Source organism: Entelurus aequoreus, linkage group LG03 (assembly GCF_033978785.1).
Source record: "Entelurus aequoreus isolate RoL-2023_Sb linkage group LG03, RoL_Eaeq_v1.1, whole genome shotgun sequence".
Classification (NCBI taxonomy): Eukaryota; Metazoa; Chordata; class Actinopteri; order Syngnathiformes; family Syngnathidae; genus Entelurus; species Entelurus aequoreus.
The window spans coordinates 3,579,309-3,601,808 of record NC_084733.1 but is presented as its reverse complement, the minus strand read 5'-3'; the positions used below and the strand labels follow the sequence as shown (position 1 = coordinate 3,601,808).

Sequence of the window (22,500 nt, the reverse complement as noted above, 5' to 3'; positions counted from 1 at the left end):
TATTAATATTGTGGTTCCTACATTATATATCAATATATATCAATACAGTCTGCAAGGGATACAGTCCGTAAGCACACATGATTGTGCGTGCTGCTGCTCCACTAATAATACTAACCTTTAACAGTTAATTTTACTCATTTTCATTAATTACTAGTTTCTATGTAACTGTTTTTATATTGTTGTACTTTCTTTTTTATTCAAGAAAATGTCTTTAATTTATTTAACTTATTTTACTAATTTTTTTTAAAAAGTACCTTATCTTCACCATACATGGTTGTCCAAATTAGGCATAATAATGTGTTAATTCCACGACTGCATATATCGGTTGATATCGGTATCGGTTGATATCGGTATCGGTAATTAAAGAGTTGGACAATATTGGAATATCGGATATCGGCAAAAAGCCATTATCGGACATCCCTAGTTATAATAAATTAATTTCAGGGCTCCAATTAAAACATTTCACTTTAAAATGTTTTATGTGGTAAATATTGCATATATTGTGTAGTAGCCATATAAAAACATCAACGTTTTCTTTGACAAAAGCGCATAAAACAAACAAAATAATAGTTCCAGCATAAAATGGACAGATATATCTCAGGTTGATCTCGTAACTTAAGTGTTGAAAGTAAAAGAAAAACCTAATAAAAATGTATCACTTTATGAGTGTTGCACCTTTTGGATCCCAAATATATTTAGTGATTTTTTATTGATCTTTTCACTGTGATTACTCAAAAATATGAAATAATTAAAATCAATGGTGTCCTGCATTATTGATCTTTTAGGGCTCTAATGACTAAATACTGCATATTTCAGTTTTACTATAAAAAAAAAACACTAAGTTGTTTTTGACAGAAAAGCCATAAAACATTTTTTTTTAATTTGTATTACTTTATATCAACTTGAAGTTGATATAGAGATTTACTGTAAGCGTTAAATAATTAAAAAAAAAAAATAATCTGACTTATTTTTAACATTTTAATGACTGAGACCCTTTATGGTCCCCGGGACCCCTAAAGGTAAAATAAAAAAAAAAAATCCATATATTTTGTTATGGTTTGAAAATGAAAAATATCAAAATGGCCCCCACATGCTTTCATTTTTCTGTGTGCGGCCCTCAGTGGAACAAGTTTGGACACCCCTGGACTACAAGTTTAATATTTTTTGAGCAATGACAGTTTAAAAAAAAAAAGCCTACATGGCAGCTTTGTGTTATTAGTAGGGATGTCCGATAATGGCTTTTTGCCGATATCCGATATTGTCCAACTCTTTAATTACCGATACCGATATCAAGCGATACAGATATCAACCGATATATACAGTCGTGGAATTAACACTTTATTATGCCTAATTTGGACAACCAGGTATGGTGAAGATAAGGTACTTTTTAAAAAAATGAATCAAATAAAATAAGATAAATAAATTAAAAACATTTTCTTGAATAAAAAAGAAAGTAAAACAATATAAAAACAGTTACATAGAAACTAGTAATTAATGAAAATTTGTAAAATTAACTGTTAAAGGTTAGTATTATTAGTGGACCGGCAGCGCGCACAATCATGTGTGCTTACGGACTGTATCCCTTGCAGACTGTATTGATATATATTGATATATAATGTAGGAAGCAGAATATTAATAACAGATAGAAACAACCCTTTTGTGTGAATGAGTGTAAATGGGGGAGGGAGGTTTTTTGGGTTGGTGCACTAATTGTAAGTGTATCTTGTGTTTTTTATGTGGATTTAACAAAATAAAAATAAAAAAAACAAAAAAAAACGATACTGATAATAAAAAAAACGATACAGATAATTTCCGATATTACATTTTAACGCATTTATCGGCAGACCGATATTATCGGACATCTCTAGTTATTAGTGTCATAATTGCACAATTTTCTCATTATAGTTCACCTGTTTGCTCTTTTATACAGTTTTTTTGTAATAGTATCAACAATCATAATATGAACCCTTTAACATTCACCAAAATTAGGTGAAGCCCTAAGGGTTACAGTATATATCGTATTGGTTTTAGAAATTAAACGTATCAATATGGCCTCCGCCTGCGTTTATTTTTCAGTGCGCGGCCATAAGTAGAAAAAGTTTGGATACCCGTGATCTGGCACGTGTACATAAAGTAGGGAAAAGGAATCCTGCACCGACCTCCACCTGAACTCGGATGGTGTGCAGCCCGGTGAGGTAGCGTGACGGTTGCCATGGCAGCACGTAGAGGGGGCCTCCAGCAGGCTGTGCTGTCCCTAAAGGCTCGCCGTCCACGCTAACCTGCACCGTCAAGATGGCCGCCTCTGAGAAAGCCAAAATCCTGTCAATGCATAACAACACAGCAGATGTTGCCTATGAATTACAATAATAACTATGAACAATAATTCATGCATCAGTGGTTTTTATTGTCCCACGGCATATTCCAAACTTTGACAGATTCATTATTAATTAGACAGATATCACAGATGTTTGTTCAGATAGCTTAGCACAGTGGTCCCCAACCTTTTTGTAGCTGCGGACCGGTCAACGCTTGAAAATGTGTCCCACGGACCGGTGGGGGGGGAGTGGGGGTGTATTTAAAAAAAAAAAAAAAAAGTTTTTATTTTATTTTATTTTTTTACATAAATAAATACAATCATGTGTGCTTACGGACTGTATCCCTGCAGGCTGTATTGATCTATATTGATATAGAATGTATATATTGTGTTTTTTATGTTGATTTCATTAAAAAAATAAAAAAATAAAAAAAATAAAAAACTTTTTTTTTTTTTTTTTACATAAATAAATACAATCATGTGTGCTTACGGACTGCAGCCCTGCAGGCTGTATTGATCTATATTGATATAGAATGTATATATTGTGTTTTTTATGTTGATTTCATTAAAAAAAAAAAAAAAAAAGTTTTGTTTTGTTTTTTTTTTAATTCTTGTGCGGCCCGGTACCAAACACTCTTCTTCTAACATGGATACTTTGTATGTGTAGGTAATTTGCAACTATAATTATTTGATACTTGTTTATATTGACTAATGTTCTGTTTTACACTGCAATATCATTTAATGATTATTACGTATGTCTACCTTGTGTGCTATTGTGTGCTTAGCTGTTGTGTAGCTACAAGCTCCTAGTAGCCAATAGCCTAGCATGTTTACTAGAGATGTCCGATAATATCGGTCTGCTGATATTATCGGCCGATAAATGCGTTAAAATGTAATATCGGAAATGATCGGTATCGGTTTTTTTATTATCAGTATCGGTTTTTTTTATTATCAGTATCGGTTTTTTTATTTATTTATTTTATTTTTTTATTATTAAATCCACATAAAAAACACAAGATACACTTACAATTAGTGCACCAACCCAAAAAACCTCCCTCCCCCCATTTCTTTCTGTTATTAATATTCTGGTTCCTACATTATATATCAATATATATCAATACAGTCTGCAAGGGATACAGTCCGTAAGCACACATGATTGTGCGTGCTGCTGGTCCACTAATAGTACTAACCTTTAACAGTTAATTTTACAAATTTTCATTAATTACTAGTTTCTATGTAACTGTTTTTATATTGTTTTACTTTCTTTTTAATTCAAGAAAATGATTTTAATTTATTTATCTTATTTTATTTGATTCATTTTTTTAAAAAGTACCTTATCTTCACCATACCTGGTTGTCCAAATTAGGCATAATAATGTGTTAATTCCACGACTGTATATATCGGTTGTTATCGGTATCGGTAATTAAAGAGTTGGACAATATCGGCATATCGGATGTCGGCAAAAAGCCATTATCGGACATCCCTAATTTAATCAGATATTTACTTTAATCACATCCTGCAGCATACATGGTAACATTGCTGCTTTCATACTAGGGGTGTCCCGATACAACCTTTTCACCTCTGATACAACACCGATATTGGAGCCCCGAGTATTGTCAGATACTGATGTCAATCCGATACATCATACATACTTGTATTCTTTTGTCGTGTTGAATTATAGAAAAATTTTGATCAAGAACAATGGTAAGAATGAAAAACACTAGCCTATTCATTATCAACCGTCTGGAGTGGATTTGTACTGTCTTTAGGGTGAAGTGGAGTGGTAATTGTTTTTTGGTGACACCTAGTGGTCACAATAATTAGTTAAGTCGAATGATGCGGACACGTTTGTCACTGGAAACCTTCAAACACTCTTCCTCTAACATGGATACTTTGTATGTGTAAGTAATTTGCAACTATAATTATTTGATACTTGTTTATATTGATTAATGTTCTGTTTTACACTGCAATATCATTTAATGATTATTACGTACGTCTACCTTGTGTGCTATTGTGTGCTTAGCTGTTGTGTAGCTACAAGCTCCTAGTAGCCAATAGCCTAGCATGTTTACCGTTTGTAAATTACTTGACTACAATAGAAAAAAATTGTGTGCTTATTGTTAGTCATTTAGACCAGTGGTCCCCAACCACCGGGCCGCGGCCCGGTACCAGTCCGCGGACCGATTGGTACCGGGCCGCACAAGAAATTAAAAAAAAAAAAAAAAAAAATTTTTTTTTTTAATGAAATCAACATAAAAATCACAATATATACATTATATATCAATATAGATCAATACAGTATGCAGGGATACAGTCCGTAAGCACACATGATTGTATTTATTTATGTACAAAAAAAAATAAAAAATAAAAATATATATATTTTAAATACACCCCCCCCCCCCCCCCCCCACCCCCACCCCCGGTCCGTGGGACACATTTTCAAGCGTTGACCGGTCCGCAGCTACAAAAAGGTTGGGGACCACTGATTTAGACGTTAACTGGCTGCCTGTATCGGATCACTTAATGGACATTTTACATGCAAGCCAACGTAATCTGATACTTTTTTCTTTTTTTTTTTTTCTGATATCAATATCGGATCGGTACACTGTGACCACTAATTCACATTAAAGCGTTGCCGTACAAAGTCATACTGGTCGTCGCACAAAGACGATATCATGATGTAAAAAATATCCCCCACCTGATGTGTGTGGACCTCCGTATGCGGCCCACAGGTTCCAGTCCTGGATGCAAGTACTGCCGGTCCTTGGGGTTAGTGATGAGCACCACGGGCCACTGTTCAAATCTCAGGTCTGAGAAACTCAGCAGGTCGTGGTCAAAAGCCAGGATCCTGTACCTGGTTGAAGACCAAAATACTGTTCAATATATTCAATGGCATTTATGTCCACAACCCGTCTATGTTGACCAACTCCTCCACATACATGGTCGAGCCATTTTGTCGACATGAGTGTGAGTTGAAGAGGTCCTTTTTTTTATTGAAAATGGTCCGTTTATGTCGACATGCTGTTAACTCCATCATTATAACTTAGCATCAACATAACCAGGGTCTAATTACACGGCATTTAAACATGCATCACCTTCTGTTTGGTGCAAAGAAAGTTGAAAAATACAAGTATGGCAGTATTAACCAAGATTCTACAACAGCAATTAACAGAACAGACATTTTTTTTTTTTTTTTAGATTGTTAGCCACCAGTAGAAAGATTTGCGCATGTACGAAAACTTTGTTAGATTATTATACGATTAAGTCAACAGGGCCCATTTTTATGGCCCACGGCACATTTTGAAAATACGATTTGAAAAAAAAAAAAAACATAAAAAAGTGGAATAAAATAGCAAACAGGTGTAATGTAACAATAAAATGTTGCAATAATGACACAAATAACACAAAGGCACTGACACGCCTGTTTTTTTAGTTTAAAACTGGCATTGCTCAAAAAATAATGAATCAAAATCCATACTGGTATGAAATAAAATCAACCTTGTTATGAATTATTGACCTATTGCAAGGCTCCAATTACTTCCCATCAATTATTACACTTTTATGGGGAAAATATTGCATATTTTGTGTGTTTGCCATAAAAGTAAAACAAGGTTTTCTCTGACAAAAACTGCATAAAACATAAAAATACAAAAAAAAAACACAAAACTTAATCGACCAATAAATCTGGAGTTATCTAGAGATTTAGGCGTTGAACGTAAAAATAATATATATTGATTTATAACATATTTTTAAAAAATATATGAGTTGGAGTATGATTTTTTTTAAACCGTTATTGCTAAAAAAAACAACAATACTGGATCAAAAAGCAATGTTATGGATTAGAGACGTCCGATAATATCGGCCTGCCGATATTATCAGCCGATAAATGCTTTAAAATGTAATATCGGAAATTATCGGTATCGTTTTTTTATTATTGGTATCGTTTTTTTACATTTATTTTTTTTATTAAATCAACATAAAAAACAAGATACACTCACAATTAGTGCACCAACCCAAAAAACCTCCCTCCCCCATTTACACTCATTCACACAAAAGGGTTGTTTCTTTCTGTTATCAATATTCTGCTTCCTACATTATATATCAATATATATCAATACAGTCTGCAAGGGATACAGTCCGTAAGCACACATGATTGTGCGTGCTGCTGCTCCACTAATAGTACTAACCTTTAACAGTTAATTTTACTCATTTTCATTCATTACTAGTTTCTATGTAACTGTTTTTATATTGTTTTACTTTCTTTTTTTATTCAAGAAAATGTTTTTAATTTAGTTATCTTATTTTATTATTATTTTTAAAAAGTACCTTATATATATATATATAATGTAGGAACCAGAATATTGATAACAGAAAGAAATGGGGGGAGGGAGGTTTTTTGGGTTGGTGCACTAATTGTAAGTGTATCTTGTGTTTTTTATGTTGATTTAATAAAAAAAAAAAAAAAAAAAAAAAAAAAGATAATTTCCGATATTACATTTTAACACATTTATCATCCCTAGTATTTATGACTTGTTTTTCTCACTTCAATGACTGAGACACTTGTGGGTCCCCGGGACATTTAACATTCACCAAAATTGAGGTGAGCCCTAAGGGTTACAATATTGTAGTGGTTTTGAAAATGAAAATGAAAAATATCAAAATGGCCCCCGCATGCTTTCATTTTTCAGTGTGCGGCTCTCAGTAGAAAAAGTTTGGACACCCCAATGTGAATCAGCCAGTCCGAAATGTTGACATAAAAAGTGTTACAGTTGTCACCTACTTTATATTGCTCATTACTGCCACTGACAGGACTGCAGCAGAACTGCACGCTATGAAATTTGTATTCATTTTTTTGCTTTGTTTTATTTGTGCATCGTGCGTTTGTAATTCGAGACAAATCTTGCTATGCTCACAAAAAAAAATGGTATGTCTGTCTTACTTGCGGTTGTCCATCCAGTCTCCAAGCTCCAGCTCCAAGGCGCCGCTGGGATGTCGACTGTGGAGGATGGGCATCAGGCCGCCCAGCGTGTGCAGGTGACCGCACAGATAGGCGATGGCTGACCTAAACGCGCAGGAGACCGATCATAAAACGGAGAAGTTTGACTTTTTTTATGGTTAAACAGACAAGTCTGCTCGCACCTCATCATCTCCCGCACGCCCGGTGACGGGGAAACGATGGTGGACGTGGTGTAGTGTCCGAACCAGATGGACTGGTTGCTTTTTAGACTCTCCGCTCTGAATGTCTCCAGTTTGTCCATCTGAGTCTGAATGACACAAAAAGAGGGAGAATAAGCCAAAAATTATATAAAAATCATATATAATTTAAGATAAATGTAGGGGTGTAACGGTACGTGTATTTGTATTGAACCGTTTCGGTACGGGGGTTCCGGTTCGGTTCGGAGGTGTACCGAACGAGTTTCCACACGGACATATTAAGTAGCGTAACGCACGTTGTGTAAACAATGCACACCGAGGCACAACACACGGCATGCTAGCAGCTAACGGGCTAGGATAGACTGACCATACGTCCTCTTTTCACCGTCATTTTGAGTTAGGGTTGTGTGTATTTTCAATGTACGTTCAGGGTTAAGAAGGGGTTGAAAACAAAACAAATTGTACGCGCAGCAGCATTGGTGAGGGAGGGGCAGAGACAGAGAGAGAGAGAGAGTTATGATAAACGTGCATGCGTCGCCAGGCTCTGCTTTTTATCCATAGATTTATCACATTTAATTTGTTATTATCTATAGCAGGGGTGTCAAAAGTGTGCCCCGGAGGCCATTTGCGGCCCACAGCTAATGTTTTAAAGGCCCACAGCACATTCTAAAAATACTATTTAAATAAACAAATTATTTAAATAAACAAATACATAACAAAAGTGAAATAAAAAAGCTTATAAGGTTAAATGTAATTTAGAAAAAGTTGCAATGTTGACTAATAAAACAAAGCTGTTTTTTTTTTCCTTTCAAACTGTCATTGCTCAAAACATAATATTGAATCAAAATCAATGTTATTATGAATTATTGACCTATCCAAGGCTCCCATTACTTCACATCAAATATTCCACTAAGACAAATATTTTTGGTGGAAGATTTTGCAAATTTGGTAAATAAATAACCCCAAAATGTTTTCTTACTGTACCGAAAATGAACCGAACCGTGACCTCTAAACCGAGGTACGTACCGAACCCAAATTTTTGTGTACCGTTACACCCCTAGATAAATGTAATGAAAAGTAGAACTGTTTTTTTAAAATATGACACTATGAACCCGAGTATAATTAAATTCCAAAATAAAAAGTATAAAAAATTAATTCTCTTATATTTATTTATTTTTTAAATATTTGCATTGCTAAAATCCAAAATAAAATGGGTGTATAGGGTTTTTCAATTTTATTGTAAATAAATATATTTTATATTATATTTTATAGAATAGAACGGAAGAGAATAGCTGAAAAATGGCCGACAGAAAAAACAAGATGGCCTACTTCCTGTTTTGTTTTGTTGGCAATACGTGGCTATATCTTACTCATTTTAAAGGGGCGCGAGTGAGCCAGATTAAAAAATGTCTTGTTAAGGACCCCCAAAATATAAAAATTTTCGCCGGAACTGACACGTCTGCAAAATTTACAGAGTTTTTGTGCATGTTAAGTGCCTCAAAAAGGCGTAACGGAGCAAGTATTGCGGGTGTGATGAAATTAAAGTCTCGGCGTGATCACACCCCGACCTTAAAGCCTCATGTCACTTTGGAAGGCCATCCGATTATCTAAAGTGAAGTATGACCGTGAGCGTTTACGGAAAAAGCTGGCAGTTTAGTTGCCAGAATGTTTGTGTTCAATTGACATTGGCTTTTACAACATTATATTGTGAAGGGAAAAACAGTGCAAGTTCTTTTTTTATTCTAGCAACTTAGCTGCCAGTTTTTCTACCGTAGAGGTGACAGAGCTTTCGCCGCTGCTGCTCCCAAGCTCTGGAACAACCTACCTCTTAGTGTTAGACAAGCCTCCTCTCTTCCTGTTTTTAAATCTCTCTTAAAAACATACTTTTATTCCATGGCTTTTAACACTGAGTGATACCCATCCTGCAATGGCGCCCCATAATACACCTGCTGTGAACCTGTTTTTATGTTTTTATATTTTATTTATTTATTTTTTATCGTGTTCTGTTTGTGTTGTGTTGTGTTTGCTCGGTTCTCGTATTATTTTTAACCTGCCCATTGTACAGCACTTTGGCTACCCCTGTGGTAAATTTTAAATGTGCTTTATAAATAAAGTTGATTTGATTTGATTTGAACGGCTGCAAAATTAGCAAAAAAAAAGTTAGCATGCTAATAGTTAACACGTGTTAAGTTAGCCTGAGGTGAAAGGCTGCAAAATTTGCTAAAAAAAAAGTTAGCATGCTAACATTAGCATGTGTCAAATATTAAGTTATTTACTCTGAGGAGAAAGGCTGCAAAATTAGCTAAAAAAAAGTTAGCATGCCCTAAATTTTTCATTGAGGGCCACATGGCAGTTATGGCTGCCATCAGAGGGCCACTTGTAACAGTGAATAATGTATGAATGTGCCTCTGGATTTCATTATTAATTATATATATATTGTTTTAAGTCGATTTTACAGTAAAAACTTTATATTTACAAAATTTTACTGTAAAATATAGTGATTTTTTGTGTTTTTTTCTTCTTTTTTTTTTACAACGTTTTACGGTAAATGGAAAAACAGTACCACTATTTTTTGGGCGGGGGGGTTTTACGGAAAAAGCTGGCAGTTTAGTTGCCAGAATGTTTGTGTAAATTTACATTGTTTTTACAACTTTATATTGTGAAGGGAAAAACAGTGCAAGTTATTTTTTTATCCTGGCAACTTCGCTGCCAGTTTTTCTACCGTAAAAACAAATGTACCGTCTTTCCATTTATAGTAATACACCGTTAAAAACAACAACCGTAGATTTTACAGTCAAAAACTGGCAGCTCAGTCAACAGAATTTTATAGGGATGATGTTTGATAAGAAATTATCGAGTTCGAGCCCATTATCGAATCCTCTTATCGAACCGGTTCCTTATCGATTCTCTTATCGAATCCAGATAGGTTGTTGTATATGGAAAAAAACACAATATTTGGTTTAACAAGAGCACACTTTTATTTTCTAAGAAAAATAAATAAATAAATAAATAAATATTGACTGTTAGCCCCCTAAAAAATATATATATATATATATATATATATATATATATATATATATATATATATATATATTGACTTTTGTTACCTAAAGTATATTAAGTGGGATTTTTCAGAAAAACAAATATATACAGTAACACAAAAACAACCTGTCTCTGTGATCACTATAGGTGAATAGCCATGCCTTGAGGCATTTTTTCCGGTCCATTATTTTTGCTGCTTGTGTGACATCACAGGAAATGACGTAGCTCAGTCATCAGACTGAGCTACATCATTTCCCGTGATGTCCCACAGGGCATTTCTTGTGGGACGGGATTCGTTCCCAGGGATTCGAATAAAGAACCAACTCTTTTTCTTTACCATAGCGGCCTCGATAACGGGAACCGGTTCTCAAAAAGGGATTGGAGTCCATGGAATCGGTTCTTTTCTTATCGAACGGTTCTTTTCTTATCGAACAACCGGGAGAACCGGTTTCAAACATCATGCCTAGAACTTTAACGCAAAAAACAGTAGTAGTTTTTTTTTCAATTTACAGTAATATGCTGTAAAGAACAGTGTAACATTTATTGTCATTTTCAGGAATTTGATGGGTAGTTTGCTGTAAAATTAAGTATTTTTATTTAGACAAAAACATGTTTGTAAAGTATGATTATACACTACCGTTCAAAAGTTTGGGGTCACCCAAACAATTTTGTGGAATAGCCTTCATTTCTAAGAACAAGAATAGACTGTCAAGTTTCAGATGAAAGTTCTCTTTTTCTGACCATTTTGAGCGTTTAATTGACCCCACAAATGTGATGCTCCAGAAACTCAATCTGCTCAAAGGTCAGTTTTGTAGCTTCTGTAACGAGCTAAAGTGTTTTCAGATGTGTGAACATGATTGCACAAGGGTTTTCTAATCATCAATTAGCCTTCTGAGCCAATGAGCAAACACATTGTACCATTAGAACACTGGAGTGATAGTTGCTGGAAATGGGCCTCTATACACCTATGTAGATATTGCACCAAAAACCAGACATTTGCAGCTAGAATAGTCATTTACCACATTAGCAATGTATAGAGTGTATTTCTTTCAAGTTAAGACTAGTTTAAAGTTATCTTCATTGAAAAGTACAGTGCTTTTCCTTCAAAAATAAGGACATTTCAATGTGACCCCAAACTTTTGAACGGTAGTGTATACTGTAATTGTTGCAATATTGGATACTATTGAAGTTTAAAAGGCATGCCATTTCAAGCAGTACATATATTTCTGTCAAAATGAAAAATATCCATTGCATTTAGTGAGAAAATATTAAGTACTTTATTGACACAATATGCAATATTGTTCAATGATTATAACGTATGTCTACCTTGTGTGCTTAGCTGTTGTGTAGCTGCAAGCTCCTAGTAGCCTATAGCCCAGCATGTGTACCGTTTGAAAATGACTTGACAAAAATAGAAGAATTGTGTGCTTATTGTTAGACATTTAGATGTTAACTGGCTGCCTGTATCGGATCACTTAATGGACATTTTACATGCAAGCCAATGTAATCGGATACTTTTTTTTAGTTTGTTGCCAATGTCTGTAACTTCCTCGTTCTTCTGCTTTGTCTCCTTGTTGTGTGCGCAGTTGTGCACTCTACTCTCTAAAAGCCGTAGGTGTTATGACGTCATTGGGCAGGCAAGCTGTTTATATTGTGGGAAAGCGGACGTGAGAACAGGCTGTCCCCACTCAGGTCCGCATTGAGCTGGAGGGGGCGTGGCCTCCAGCTCCGGCTGAATACCGGGAGTTTGTCGGGAGGAAATTTCTGCCGGGAGGTTATCGGGAGAGGCGCTGAATACCGGGAGTCTCCCGCTAAATACGGGAGGGTTGGCAAGTATGGTCATACTGGTCGTCACACAAAGACGATATCATGATATAAAAAAATATCACTCACCTGATGTGTGTGCAAAAAACACGAGTCGTTTTTTCGATTTACAGTAATATGCTGTAAAGCACAACGTAAAATGCAGTGTAATTTTTATGAATTTGATGGGTAGTTTGCTGTAAAGTATTTTTTATTTAGACAAAAACATGTTTGGAAAATATTTGTTGCAATATTGGATACTATTAAAGTTTAAAAAGGTATGCAATTTCAACAGTACATATATATTTTTATGTCAAAATTTAAAAAATCAATAACATTTAGTGAGAATTAAAAACATTTAAAAAAAATTTTTTTTTAAATAAATACATTTTTTAATTTTTTTATTTTATTTCTTGCACGGCCCAGTACCAATCACGGCCCAGTGGTTGGGGACCACTGATTTACAGGTGTTTGCGGGCCAGATAAAAGGATGTTGAGTTTGACACCTGTGCCCTAAATCAGTGGTCCCCAACCTTTTTGTAGCTGCGGACCGGTCAACGCTTGAAAATTTGTCCCACGGACCGGTGGGACAAATGTCCCACCGGTTTGTTTATTTTTTATTTTACATAAATAAATACAATCATGTGTGCTTACGGACTGTATCCCTGCAGGCTGTATTGATCTATATTGAGATAGAATGTATATATTGTGTTTTTTATGTTGATTTCATTAAAAAATAAAATTAAAAAAAAATTTAAATTTTTTTTATTTTTTTTTAAAATTCTTGTGCGGCCCGGTACCAATCGGTCCGCGGACCGGTACCGGGCCGCGGCCCGGTGGTTGGGGACCACTTCCCTAAATAGTACAACATAGTGTGTCGCCCACCTGATTGAGAATACCAAAGAAATTGTACGGCCTCTTGGGCCCTGGCATCAGGGTGGCATCCGCACACACAAAGGAGTAGTTTCCGAAGGGAGTCGTGTGGACGTAATGGAAGGAGCCCACCTTCTGATTGGCCGAGTACTTTCTGAAGGAGACGAGGAAAACAACATTAAAACAGTCAACCTGCCATTAAGAAGCAAAGCAAACCCTCCCAAAATGCTGCAATGCAACAACATCAGATGCAATTGGATAAAAAGAAGTCTGTCAGCTCACATCAACTCTGCAGTTATTTTGGGCCTCGTGTAAATATCACCACTCGCTTCAGAGGAATGCAAGTCACTTTCCAGAATTAATCTGACATTTATATGGACGCTCTTTTATGGAGGTTAATTTGTGTCTTCATTGCAAAAGATTTTTTGACACTAAATCTACAGTGGTGGTCAAAAGTGTACATACACTTGTAAAGAACATCATGTCATGGCTGTCTTCAGTTCCAATCATTTCTACAACTCTTATTTATTGTGATGTAGTGATTGGAGCACATAATTGTTGGTCACAAAAAACATTCATGAAGTTTGCTTCTTTTATGAATTTATTATGGGTCTACTGAAAATGTGAGCAAATGTGCTGGGTCTATACATACAGCCAGGGCCGGCCCGTGGCATAGGCCGTATAGGCAAATGCTAAGGGCGCCGTCCATCAGGGGGCGCCACGCCAGTGCCACAAATGTTGGAGAAAAAAAAAAGTTGGTACTATTTCTAAATACAAAAAATAATCCCACGTTAATTAAAATGCAAAGTAAAGCCTATTTAATAGAAATATTATTTGTTACAACATTACGCCCCCCCCCCCCTCCCCCCGGCACGGTGCGCCCCCTCCCTTCCTGCATCATGACTTTTTGGACGTCACCACATCAAAAAATCAACACAAGATGTCAAAACGGCCAAAACTGTCAGGTGCCCAGGGAAGAAAAAAGAGAAAAGGAGGAGAAACGAGAAAAAGACAGAGGTAGCAGGGAGGTAACGTTAGCCTACATGAAATTATTTGTCTGTTACAGAATGTGATAGTAACCGGCTGGCTTTTTAGCATTAAGCTAATGTTACATGATTCGGCAATTGCTAATCAATAAATAGCTAGTTCTGTTTTAACGTCGGGTTAATATTGTGGAGGGGGCTAAATTGTTCTGGAAAATAATAATGTAACGTTAGGTGATTACAGTACTCCCACCTTACATTCCTCAGGGACATTTGTATTAGATCTTTTAAGCAGGTGTTTTTTGTTTACATTGTTATTGCCTTCTGGTTAGCTAATGTTTGCCCTGCAGGTAATAGTCACTTTTCCACCCCTTTATATATTAGGTATAGTTGTAAGCTTAGTTGTTAAAGTGCACATCATTAATGTTAATTAAGCAATATCACATGAGAGGGAATGCTGTTTTTTAATTTGAGCACTGCTGTGATTCGGTTAAAGATAATCATAACATAACATTCTCATATAATATGTTAATTTGCTTTCTTTAAGTAAAAAAAAAAGGTCAAAAACAAAGCTATGCTTGTGAGTATATACACTTCACTGCCGAAGTGGGGGGCAAAACCTAAAATCTTGCCTAGGGCGCCAGATTGGTTAGGGCCAGGCCTGCATACAGCAACATACATTATCAATTTTGGTGATGTAGAAAAGTTACAATCAAATCAAATGAGCTTCACGCCATGACCTCCTTACTTCAAGTGAGTGATTATGATTGACGACACCTGTTGACTTCTCTGAGCCCGTTTAAACAGGGCTCATGTGATGCAGTCATTAGACTCGGTTACAAACGCCACAATGGAAAAGTCAAAAGGAACTCAGCACAGATCTGAAAAAACGAATTATTGACTTGAACAAGTCAGGAAAGTCACTTGGAGCCATCTCAAAGCAGCTTAAGGTCCCAAGAGCAACTGTGCAGACAATCGTTGGTAAGTATAAAGTGCATGGCACAGTTTTTTCACTGCCACGATCAGGAAGAAAACGCAATCTATCACCTGCTGCTGAGAGAAAATTGGTCAGGATGATCAAGAGTCAACCGAGAACCACCAAAAAGCAGGTCTGCAATGAATTGGAAGCTGCTGGAACACGGGTGTCAGTGTCCGCAGTCAAGCCTGTTTTGCATCGCCATGGACTGAGAGGCTACCATGCAAGATGGAAGCCCTTGCTCCAGAAGCCACACCTTAAGGCTCGTCTAACGTTTGCTGCTGATCACATGGACAAAGATAAGACCTTCTGGAGGAAAGTTCTGTGCTCAGATGAAACAAAAATGGAGCCGTTTGGCCACAATAGCTAGCAATATCTTTGGAGGAAAAAAGGTGAGGCCTTTAATCCCAGGAACACCATTCCTACCGCCAAGTATGGTGGTGGTAGTATTATGCTCTGGGCCTGTTTTGCTGCCAATGGAACTGGTGCTTTACAGAGAGTAAATGAGACAATGAAAAAGGAGGATTAGCTCCAAATTCTTCAGGACAAGCTAAAATCATCAGCCCGGAGGTTGGGTCTTGGGCGCAGTAGGGTGTTCCAACAGGACTATGACTCCAAACACACCTCTAAAGTGGTAAAGGAATGGCTAAATCAGGCTAGAATGAAGGTTTTAGAATGGCCTTTCCCAAAGTCCTGACTTAAACGTGTGGACAATGCTGAAGAAACAAGTCCATGTCAGAAAAGCAACAAATTTAGCTGAACTGCACCAATTTAGTCAAGAGGAGTGGTCAAAAATTCAAGCAGAAGCTTGTGGATGGCTACCAAAAGCGCCTTATTGCAGGTAAACTTGCCAAGGGACATGTAAGCAAATATTAACATTGCTGTATGTATACTTTTGACCTAGCACATTTGCTCACATTTTCATAAAAGAAGCAAACTTCATGAATATTTTTTGTGAGCAACAAGTATGTGCTCCAATCACTCTATCACAAAAAAATAAGAGTTGTAGAAATGATTGGAAACACAAGACAGCCATGACATCGTGTTCTTTACAAGTGTAAGTAAACTTTTGACCACGACTGTATATAGCTGAATTTTTCGCGTCTGAATTTTGTGAACTGAATTCTTTTACACCAAATTCTGCTGACAATTTCATTGAATAAAAATGTGAGCAAACTCTGTGTTTAAAAATGAAGTGTATTAGAATACAGTGTTTTAAAATCAGTGTGTAAAAATTCAGTGCAAAAATGTTAGTTCAAAACCGGTTCTGAGACAGAAGTCTTACTTTGGAGGCAACTGCACTGAATTTATAAGCACAAAATTGTTATACACTGAATTTTTACACACAAATGTTGCTCACATTTTTTTATTTAATTAAATTTTCAGCACAATTTGATGTAAAAAAAAAAAAATAAATAAATAAATTTTTTTTTAAAAAGTTCACAAAATTCAAATGCGATAAATTCAGTTACAAAAATCCAGTGTCCAAAAAAGCTTTTGGAATAAAAACAACAATTATTATTCTTCCCAAAAAGTAGACCTCCACTCTAATTGACACCACGCCTCAGTTATGACGACAGGGGGAATAAACGCTGCACCCCAAATAAGAATTTGCATTTAAAAAATGTTGAGCACAATGTCTGAAAAATCTTCAAATCGGGTCTCGAGTTGTTCAAAACACTTGACTCGTTCGTGAATGTCACATCTTCACTGTATTGTTACTCCCCTGATGAAAACAAACATGTTGAACAACAAAAAATTATTTGTATATAAAAACTTTTTTTTTTTTTTTTGTCATTAAAAAATACAATCATGCATGCTTACGGACTGTATCACTGCAGACTGTATTGATCTATATTGATATAAAATATAGGAACCAGAATATTAATAACAGAAAGAAACAACCCTTTTGTGTGAATGAGTGTAAATGGGGGAGGGAGTTTTTTTGGGTTGGTGCACTAATTGTAAGTGTATCTTGTGTTTTTTATGTTGATTTAATAAAAAAAAATTTAAAAAAAAAAAAAATTAATTTCTTGTGCGGCCCTGTACCAATCAATCCATGGACCGGTACCGGGCTACGGCCCGGTGGTTGTGGACCACTGCTCTACACCACAGGTATCAAACCCAAGGCCCGGGGGCCAGATGTGGTCTGCCACATCATTTTATTTGGCCCTCGAAATCCTGGAAATATGTATCAAAGTACTGTACTGTCTTACTAAATGTATTCTTTCTTTCTATGTTGGCAGAAAAAAATACATGCACTCCATGCAATTTTGTCTAATTATGAAAAAATATATGATCAAATATTCAAACCATTTTTTTAATAGAAATATATACTAATAATAATGATTTTAAAGCAAGCTATCCATCAAAATGTGCTATGTAAAAGTAGCAATAGATTCAATGGTAAAATTGTGAAATTTATTGTGGTTTTTACAGCATTTTTCTCAAAATGAAAAAAACTTTTTTTTTACTGTAATAAACTGTGGTGCTGTTTTCGCATTTAAAGTAAAAAAATCTATAGTTGTTGATTTGTGAAAAAAATAGAATAAAAACTGCCAAAATTTTACTGTAAAAATGCAGGGGGTTTTTTACAGTAAAAACAAATGTAAATTTTACAGTAAAATTCTGGCAACTGAGCTGCCTTTTTTTTTTTTTTACCATAAAAACAGCAGTACTGCTTTTCCATTTACAGTAATACACAGAAACACCTACAGTTGTTGATTTGCGGTAAAAACAAAAACAAACTGGCAGCTCAGGTGCCAAAATGTTACTGTAAAAATGCAGTTTTTTTATTTACAGTAAAAAAAACATGTCAATTTTACTGTAAAAATTCTGGCAACTGTGCTGCCTTTTTTACCATAAAAACTAGGGATGTCCGATAATGGCTTTTTGCCGATATTGTCCAACTCATTTTTCAATTTGTCGCACTTTTATTATTATTATTTTTTTATTCTGCAAATTTTTTTAACTTTTTATTCGACCCCTTTTACCGTATTGCATTTGCACTATCTTGTTTAGCACACTCATTGTTTATGTTCTTTGTTTGTTTTTTTTGTTTTGCTTTGTTTTTGTTTTGTTTTTTGTTTGCTCCATGCTTCTTTTAACCTGTAAAGCACTTTGGTTCAATCTAAAAAGTTGTTGAAAATGTGCTATATAAATAAAGTTGACTTGACTTGACTTGACAACTCTTTAATTACCGATACCGATATCAACCGATACCGATATCAACCGATATATACAGTCGTGGAATTAACACATTATTATGCCTAATTTGGACAACCAGGTATGGTGAAGATAAGGTACTTTTTTTAAAAAAATGAATCAAATCAAATAAGATAAATAAATTAAAAACATTTTCTTGAATAAAAAAGAAAGTAAAACAATATAAAAACAGTTACATAGAAACTAGTAATTAATGAAAATTTGTCAAATTAACTGTTAAAGGTTAGTATTATTAGTGGACCAGCAGCACGCACAATCATGTGTGCTTACGGACTGTATCCCTTGCAGACTGTATTGATATATATTGATATATAATGTAGGAACCAGAATATCAATAACAGAAAGAAACAACCCTTTTGTGTGAATGAGTGTGAATGAGTGTAAATGGGGTGGGGTGGTGCACTAATTGTAAGTGTATCTTGTGTTTTTTATGTGGATTTAATTTAAAAAAAACAAAAAAAAAACGATACTGATAATAAAAAAAACGATACCGATAATTTCCGATATTACATTTTAACGCATTTAAAAACAGCACTACTGTTTTTCCATCTACAGTAATATACACTACATTTTGAGGTGAAATTATTGCAACTTTTTTACATTTTAGTTTTAAAAAAAATCTACTAATAAAATGCATTAAAAATGTGTTTAACAACAGTATTCACTGTTAAAAGCGGCCCTCTGGGGCCAAACATGTGGCCCTCAGTGAAAACGACTGACACCTCTGCTCCCACATGGCCACAATACGAGGAAAAACAGTTCTCAACGTAGTTGTGCTCTGATACCAACCGGTAATAGTTGTTGACGCTGTCCAGTGACATTATGTTGAAGGCGTCTGTGGAGAAGAAAACAAGCGTCATTGTCATGCACAGAAGGTTCCAGATGGTTTTTTTTACGCAACAATTAGACATCCTCGTGTTACAGGCAAGATATCGACCACGGTCGTAAAGGGACAGGATGTCCTTCATCGGGTATGGTTTCATAATTAGAACGCCGCTCGTCCAAAGGAGAGCAAAGGAGAAGGGGAGGAGCGCGAGGACTTCCTGTCTGGGGGCTCAAAAGGCACATGCTGCTTTCGACAGCGCCAGACAAGTTGTTGCAAAACACTGAGCGGACGAGGATGATGATGATGATGATGATGCGTCACCGTGATTGCCGCGGATGTCGATCCACCTCGTGCGCTCCATCACGCGCGACCTCTTGAGGATGTTGTGGTAGGCCTGCCACTCCACCTCGTGCTGCAGCGAGCCCACTTTGCTCTCCGTCTTGGCGTCTGTCAGATCCCCTGCGAGGGACGTGGAGAAGAGGTCACAAACAACAACACTACTCGAAACGCCGTATGAAAAGGGGGCGGGGCTAATACCTGTCACAAGCACGACCGAGGGCTTTATCAACTCCATGGTGTCGGTGCAGAACTTTTCAAAGTCGGGGATGCGTCTCGGGTCGCGGAAGCGGCTGATGTGGATGTCGGACACCTGGAATTGCACATAAACACCAGTGGGGCGTGTTTCGAAGTCTAATTTCCCAGTAGACCCCGCTGTTCACCTGCGTTACCTTCCAAGCAAGCGGCGAAATACAGCAAATTGACGCACCCTTGAATCGCCTTTAAACGTCTACTTCTAATACTCAAACTTTTTGCACCAAGTACCACCTAAGACAGGGGTGGGCAATTAATTTTTACCGGGGGCCGCATGACCAACCCGAGCACTGCTGGAGGGCCACATCGACAATATTTCAATTACATTTTGCTCAATATTATTTTTGATATATACCGTAAGATAAATAATAATAATAATAATAATACTTTCATTTAACCTAACTTAACTTTATACCAAAAGCACTGCTTTGGAAATCATTTGTACCCCTTTCAGAGATCACATTTAGTTCCCCTTAAACATCCTCATGTTGCACAATGAAATGTAAGCATAGGATGAAGTGTGCATTCCTGTAAGGCTGAAACGACGCGTCGACGTAGTCGACGTCATCGGTTACGTAAATACGTCGACGCCGTTTTTGTGCGTCGACGCGTCGCATAATGACGTCACACTACCGTCATGGCGAAGCGCAAAGCAGACGATCAAAGAAGACGATGCGAGCGGTGCGAGCGAGGGGGGAAAAGCATGCCAAAAGTGGTCAAAAGTGTGGGAGTATTTCAATAAACGGCCTAATAATGTTGTTGTATGCACACTGTGTCGAGCGGAAATGGCCTATCATAGCAGCTCAACGGCTATGAACGAACATTTGAAAAGAAAACCATCAACTAGTCAATCGTCCGCGCGAGCATACGTTGTCATCATTACACAAAAACATGAATGTGTCATTTGTATCTGCTAGGGGTGTAACGGTACGTGTTTTGTATTGAACCGTTTCGGTACGGGGCTTTGGGTTCGGTACGGGGGTGTACCGAACGAGTTTCTAAGCTAAAGCTAAAGTCTTAACAAGCTGCTTTGCTCCGTCTGCCTCTGTCTCAGCATGCAGCATTGTCCCACCCACACAACCATCTGATTGGTACACACGCAGCATTGTCCCACCCACACAACCATCTGATTGGTACACACGAAGCATTATCAGCCAATCAGCAGTGCGTATTCAGAGCGCATGTAGTCAGCGCTTCAGGGTGGAGCAGATAGGTGTTTAGCAGGTGAGCCTCAGGCAGCGGACTCTCCCCAAATGATAATAAACACCTCCCAGTCAACTACTAGTAACATCACTATGAGCCCGTTGACCTTCTAGAAACTTAAACTGCAGCTCAGCTCACTCGCAATCCTGGTTTGAGGTGAAGGCTAATTAGCTCTCAGTTCCAGCCACATCGACCCCTTCTGAGCGCCTATTTTCAGCTGCTGGGAATATTGTAAACAAGAAAAGAACCAGAGCATGTAGACATGCTAACCTTTCTTCATTACAACTGTTAGACACTCACTGGAATGAGTAGAATTGGTTATTGTGTACTGTGTTGGACTGGATGTTTATTTTGCACATTTTAAAAGAAATACTTAATGTTTACAGTGCTCCAGAATATTTAGATTGGCACTTTTTTGTATTGGATGTTTATCTTTATTTTTGCACATTTTAGCAAATAAGCAATACTTTCACTTTTGTTGAAATGTTTACACTGTTGTTACAGAATATTTCGTTTTGCACTTTTTTGTATTGGATGTTTATCTTTATTTTTGCACATTTTAAAGCAAAATAAGCAATACTTTTACTTTTGAAATGCTTATACTATTGCAGAATATTAAGATTTGCACTGGATGTTGACTTTTATATTTGCACATTAAAAAGCAAATAAGCTACCTTTAATTTTGTTAAATGTTAAAAGTTTTAAATGTTTACATTGTTACAGAATATTTAGTCATGTTGTTGTCAATGTTGACTGAGTGGCCATACTTATTTTTTTTGTAAATAAAAGCCATGCCTTTTGAAAAAACGGGCCTACATTTATTTTTTCATCTTCATTTTGAATAAAAAAATAATCGGCAAAAGGAAAAATAATCTATAGATTAATCGAAAAAAATAATCTATAGATTAACCGATTAATCGAAAAAAATAATCTATAGATTAATCGATAGAAAAATAATCGTTAGCTGCAGCCTTACATTCCTGTAACTTTCTCTAGTAACAGCATTCCATGATTAATATAAATAAATTAACATTAATAATAAACGACAGTAAAATAAGCACACGTATGACTGAAGAGTCTTAGTGTAACTTTATGTGGTGTTTGAGTTGTCCGACTTTTTGTGTGGCCATAAACGCACCAGTGGTTTAGTGGTATGCGTGTTGGTGATAGATGACAAGTTGGTTTTGGCCTGGTTTGTACGGCAGAAAATGACTAGTTTTTCGAGATAGGAGTGTTTTACTCATGTTTTTGGTGTGGTTATGGCCGAATATAAACAGTTTTGCTCAATAAAGTGATCGATATAATTCCTGGCTTCGAAGCATCTCGATAGACGTTACAATAATTGAACGGTGTTCAATTGAACGGTGTTGACGAACACCGTTAGGGCCGCTTGTTGTCACTGTCACTCAAAGTTGCATTGCAAAATGACACAGAATAAATATGTTTATTTTGTTTAGAATTCAGATGGGATTTGATTTGGTGCGCGGCATATATTTGCTGCGCGCAGAGG

At 36.4% G+C, this 22,500-nt stretch overlaps 1 protein-coding gene across 1 annotated transcript in view; it reads right to left on the bottom strand.

The window, feature by feature from the left end:
- LOC133646019 (transmembrane protein 62-like) overlaps positions 1–22,500 on the bottom strand; it is a 45,883-nt gene that overhangs the window by 15,760 nt on the left and 7,623 nt on the right. Inside the window, 8 exon segments of the mRNA XM_062040964.1 lie at positions 2,160–2,319; positions 5,013–5,168; positions 7,254–7,376; positions 7,454–7,578; positions 13,199–13,340; positions 19,160–19,205; positions 19,518–19,655; positions 19,734–19,845. Coding sequence (XP_061896948.1) covers positions 2,160–2,319; positions 5,013–5,168; positions 7,254–7,376; positions 7,454–7,578; positions 13,199–13,340; positions 19,160–19,205; positions 19,518–19,655; positions 19,734–19,845 — 1,002 coding nt within the window.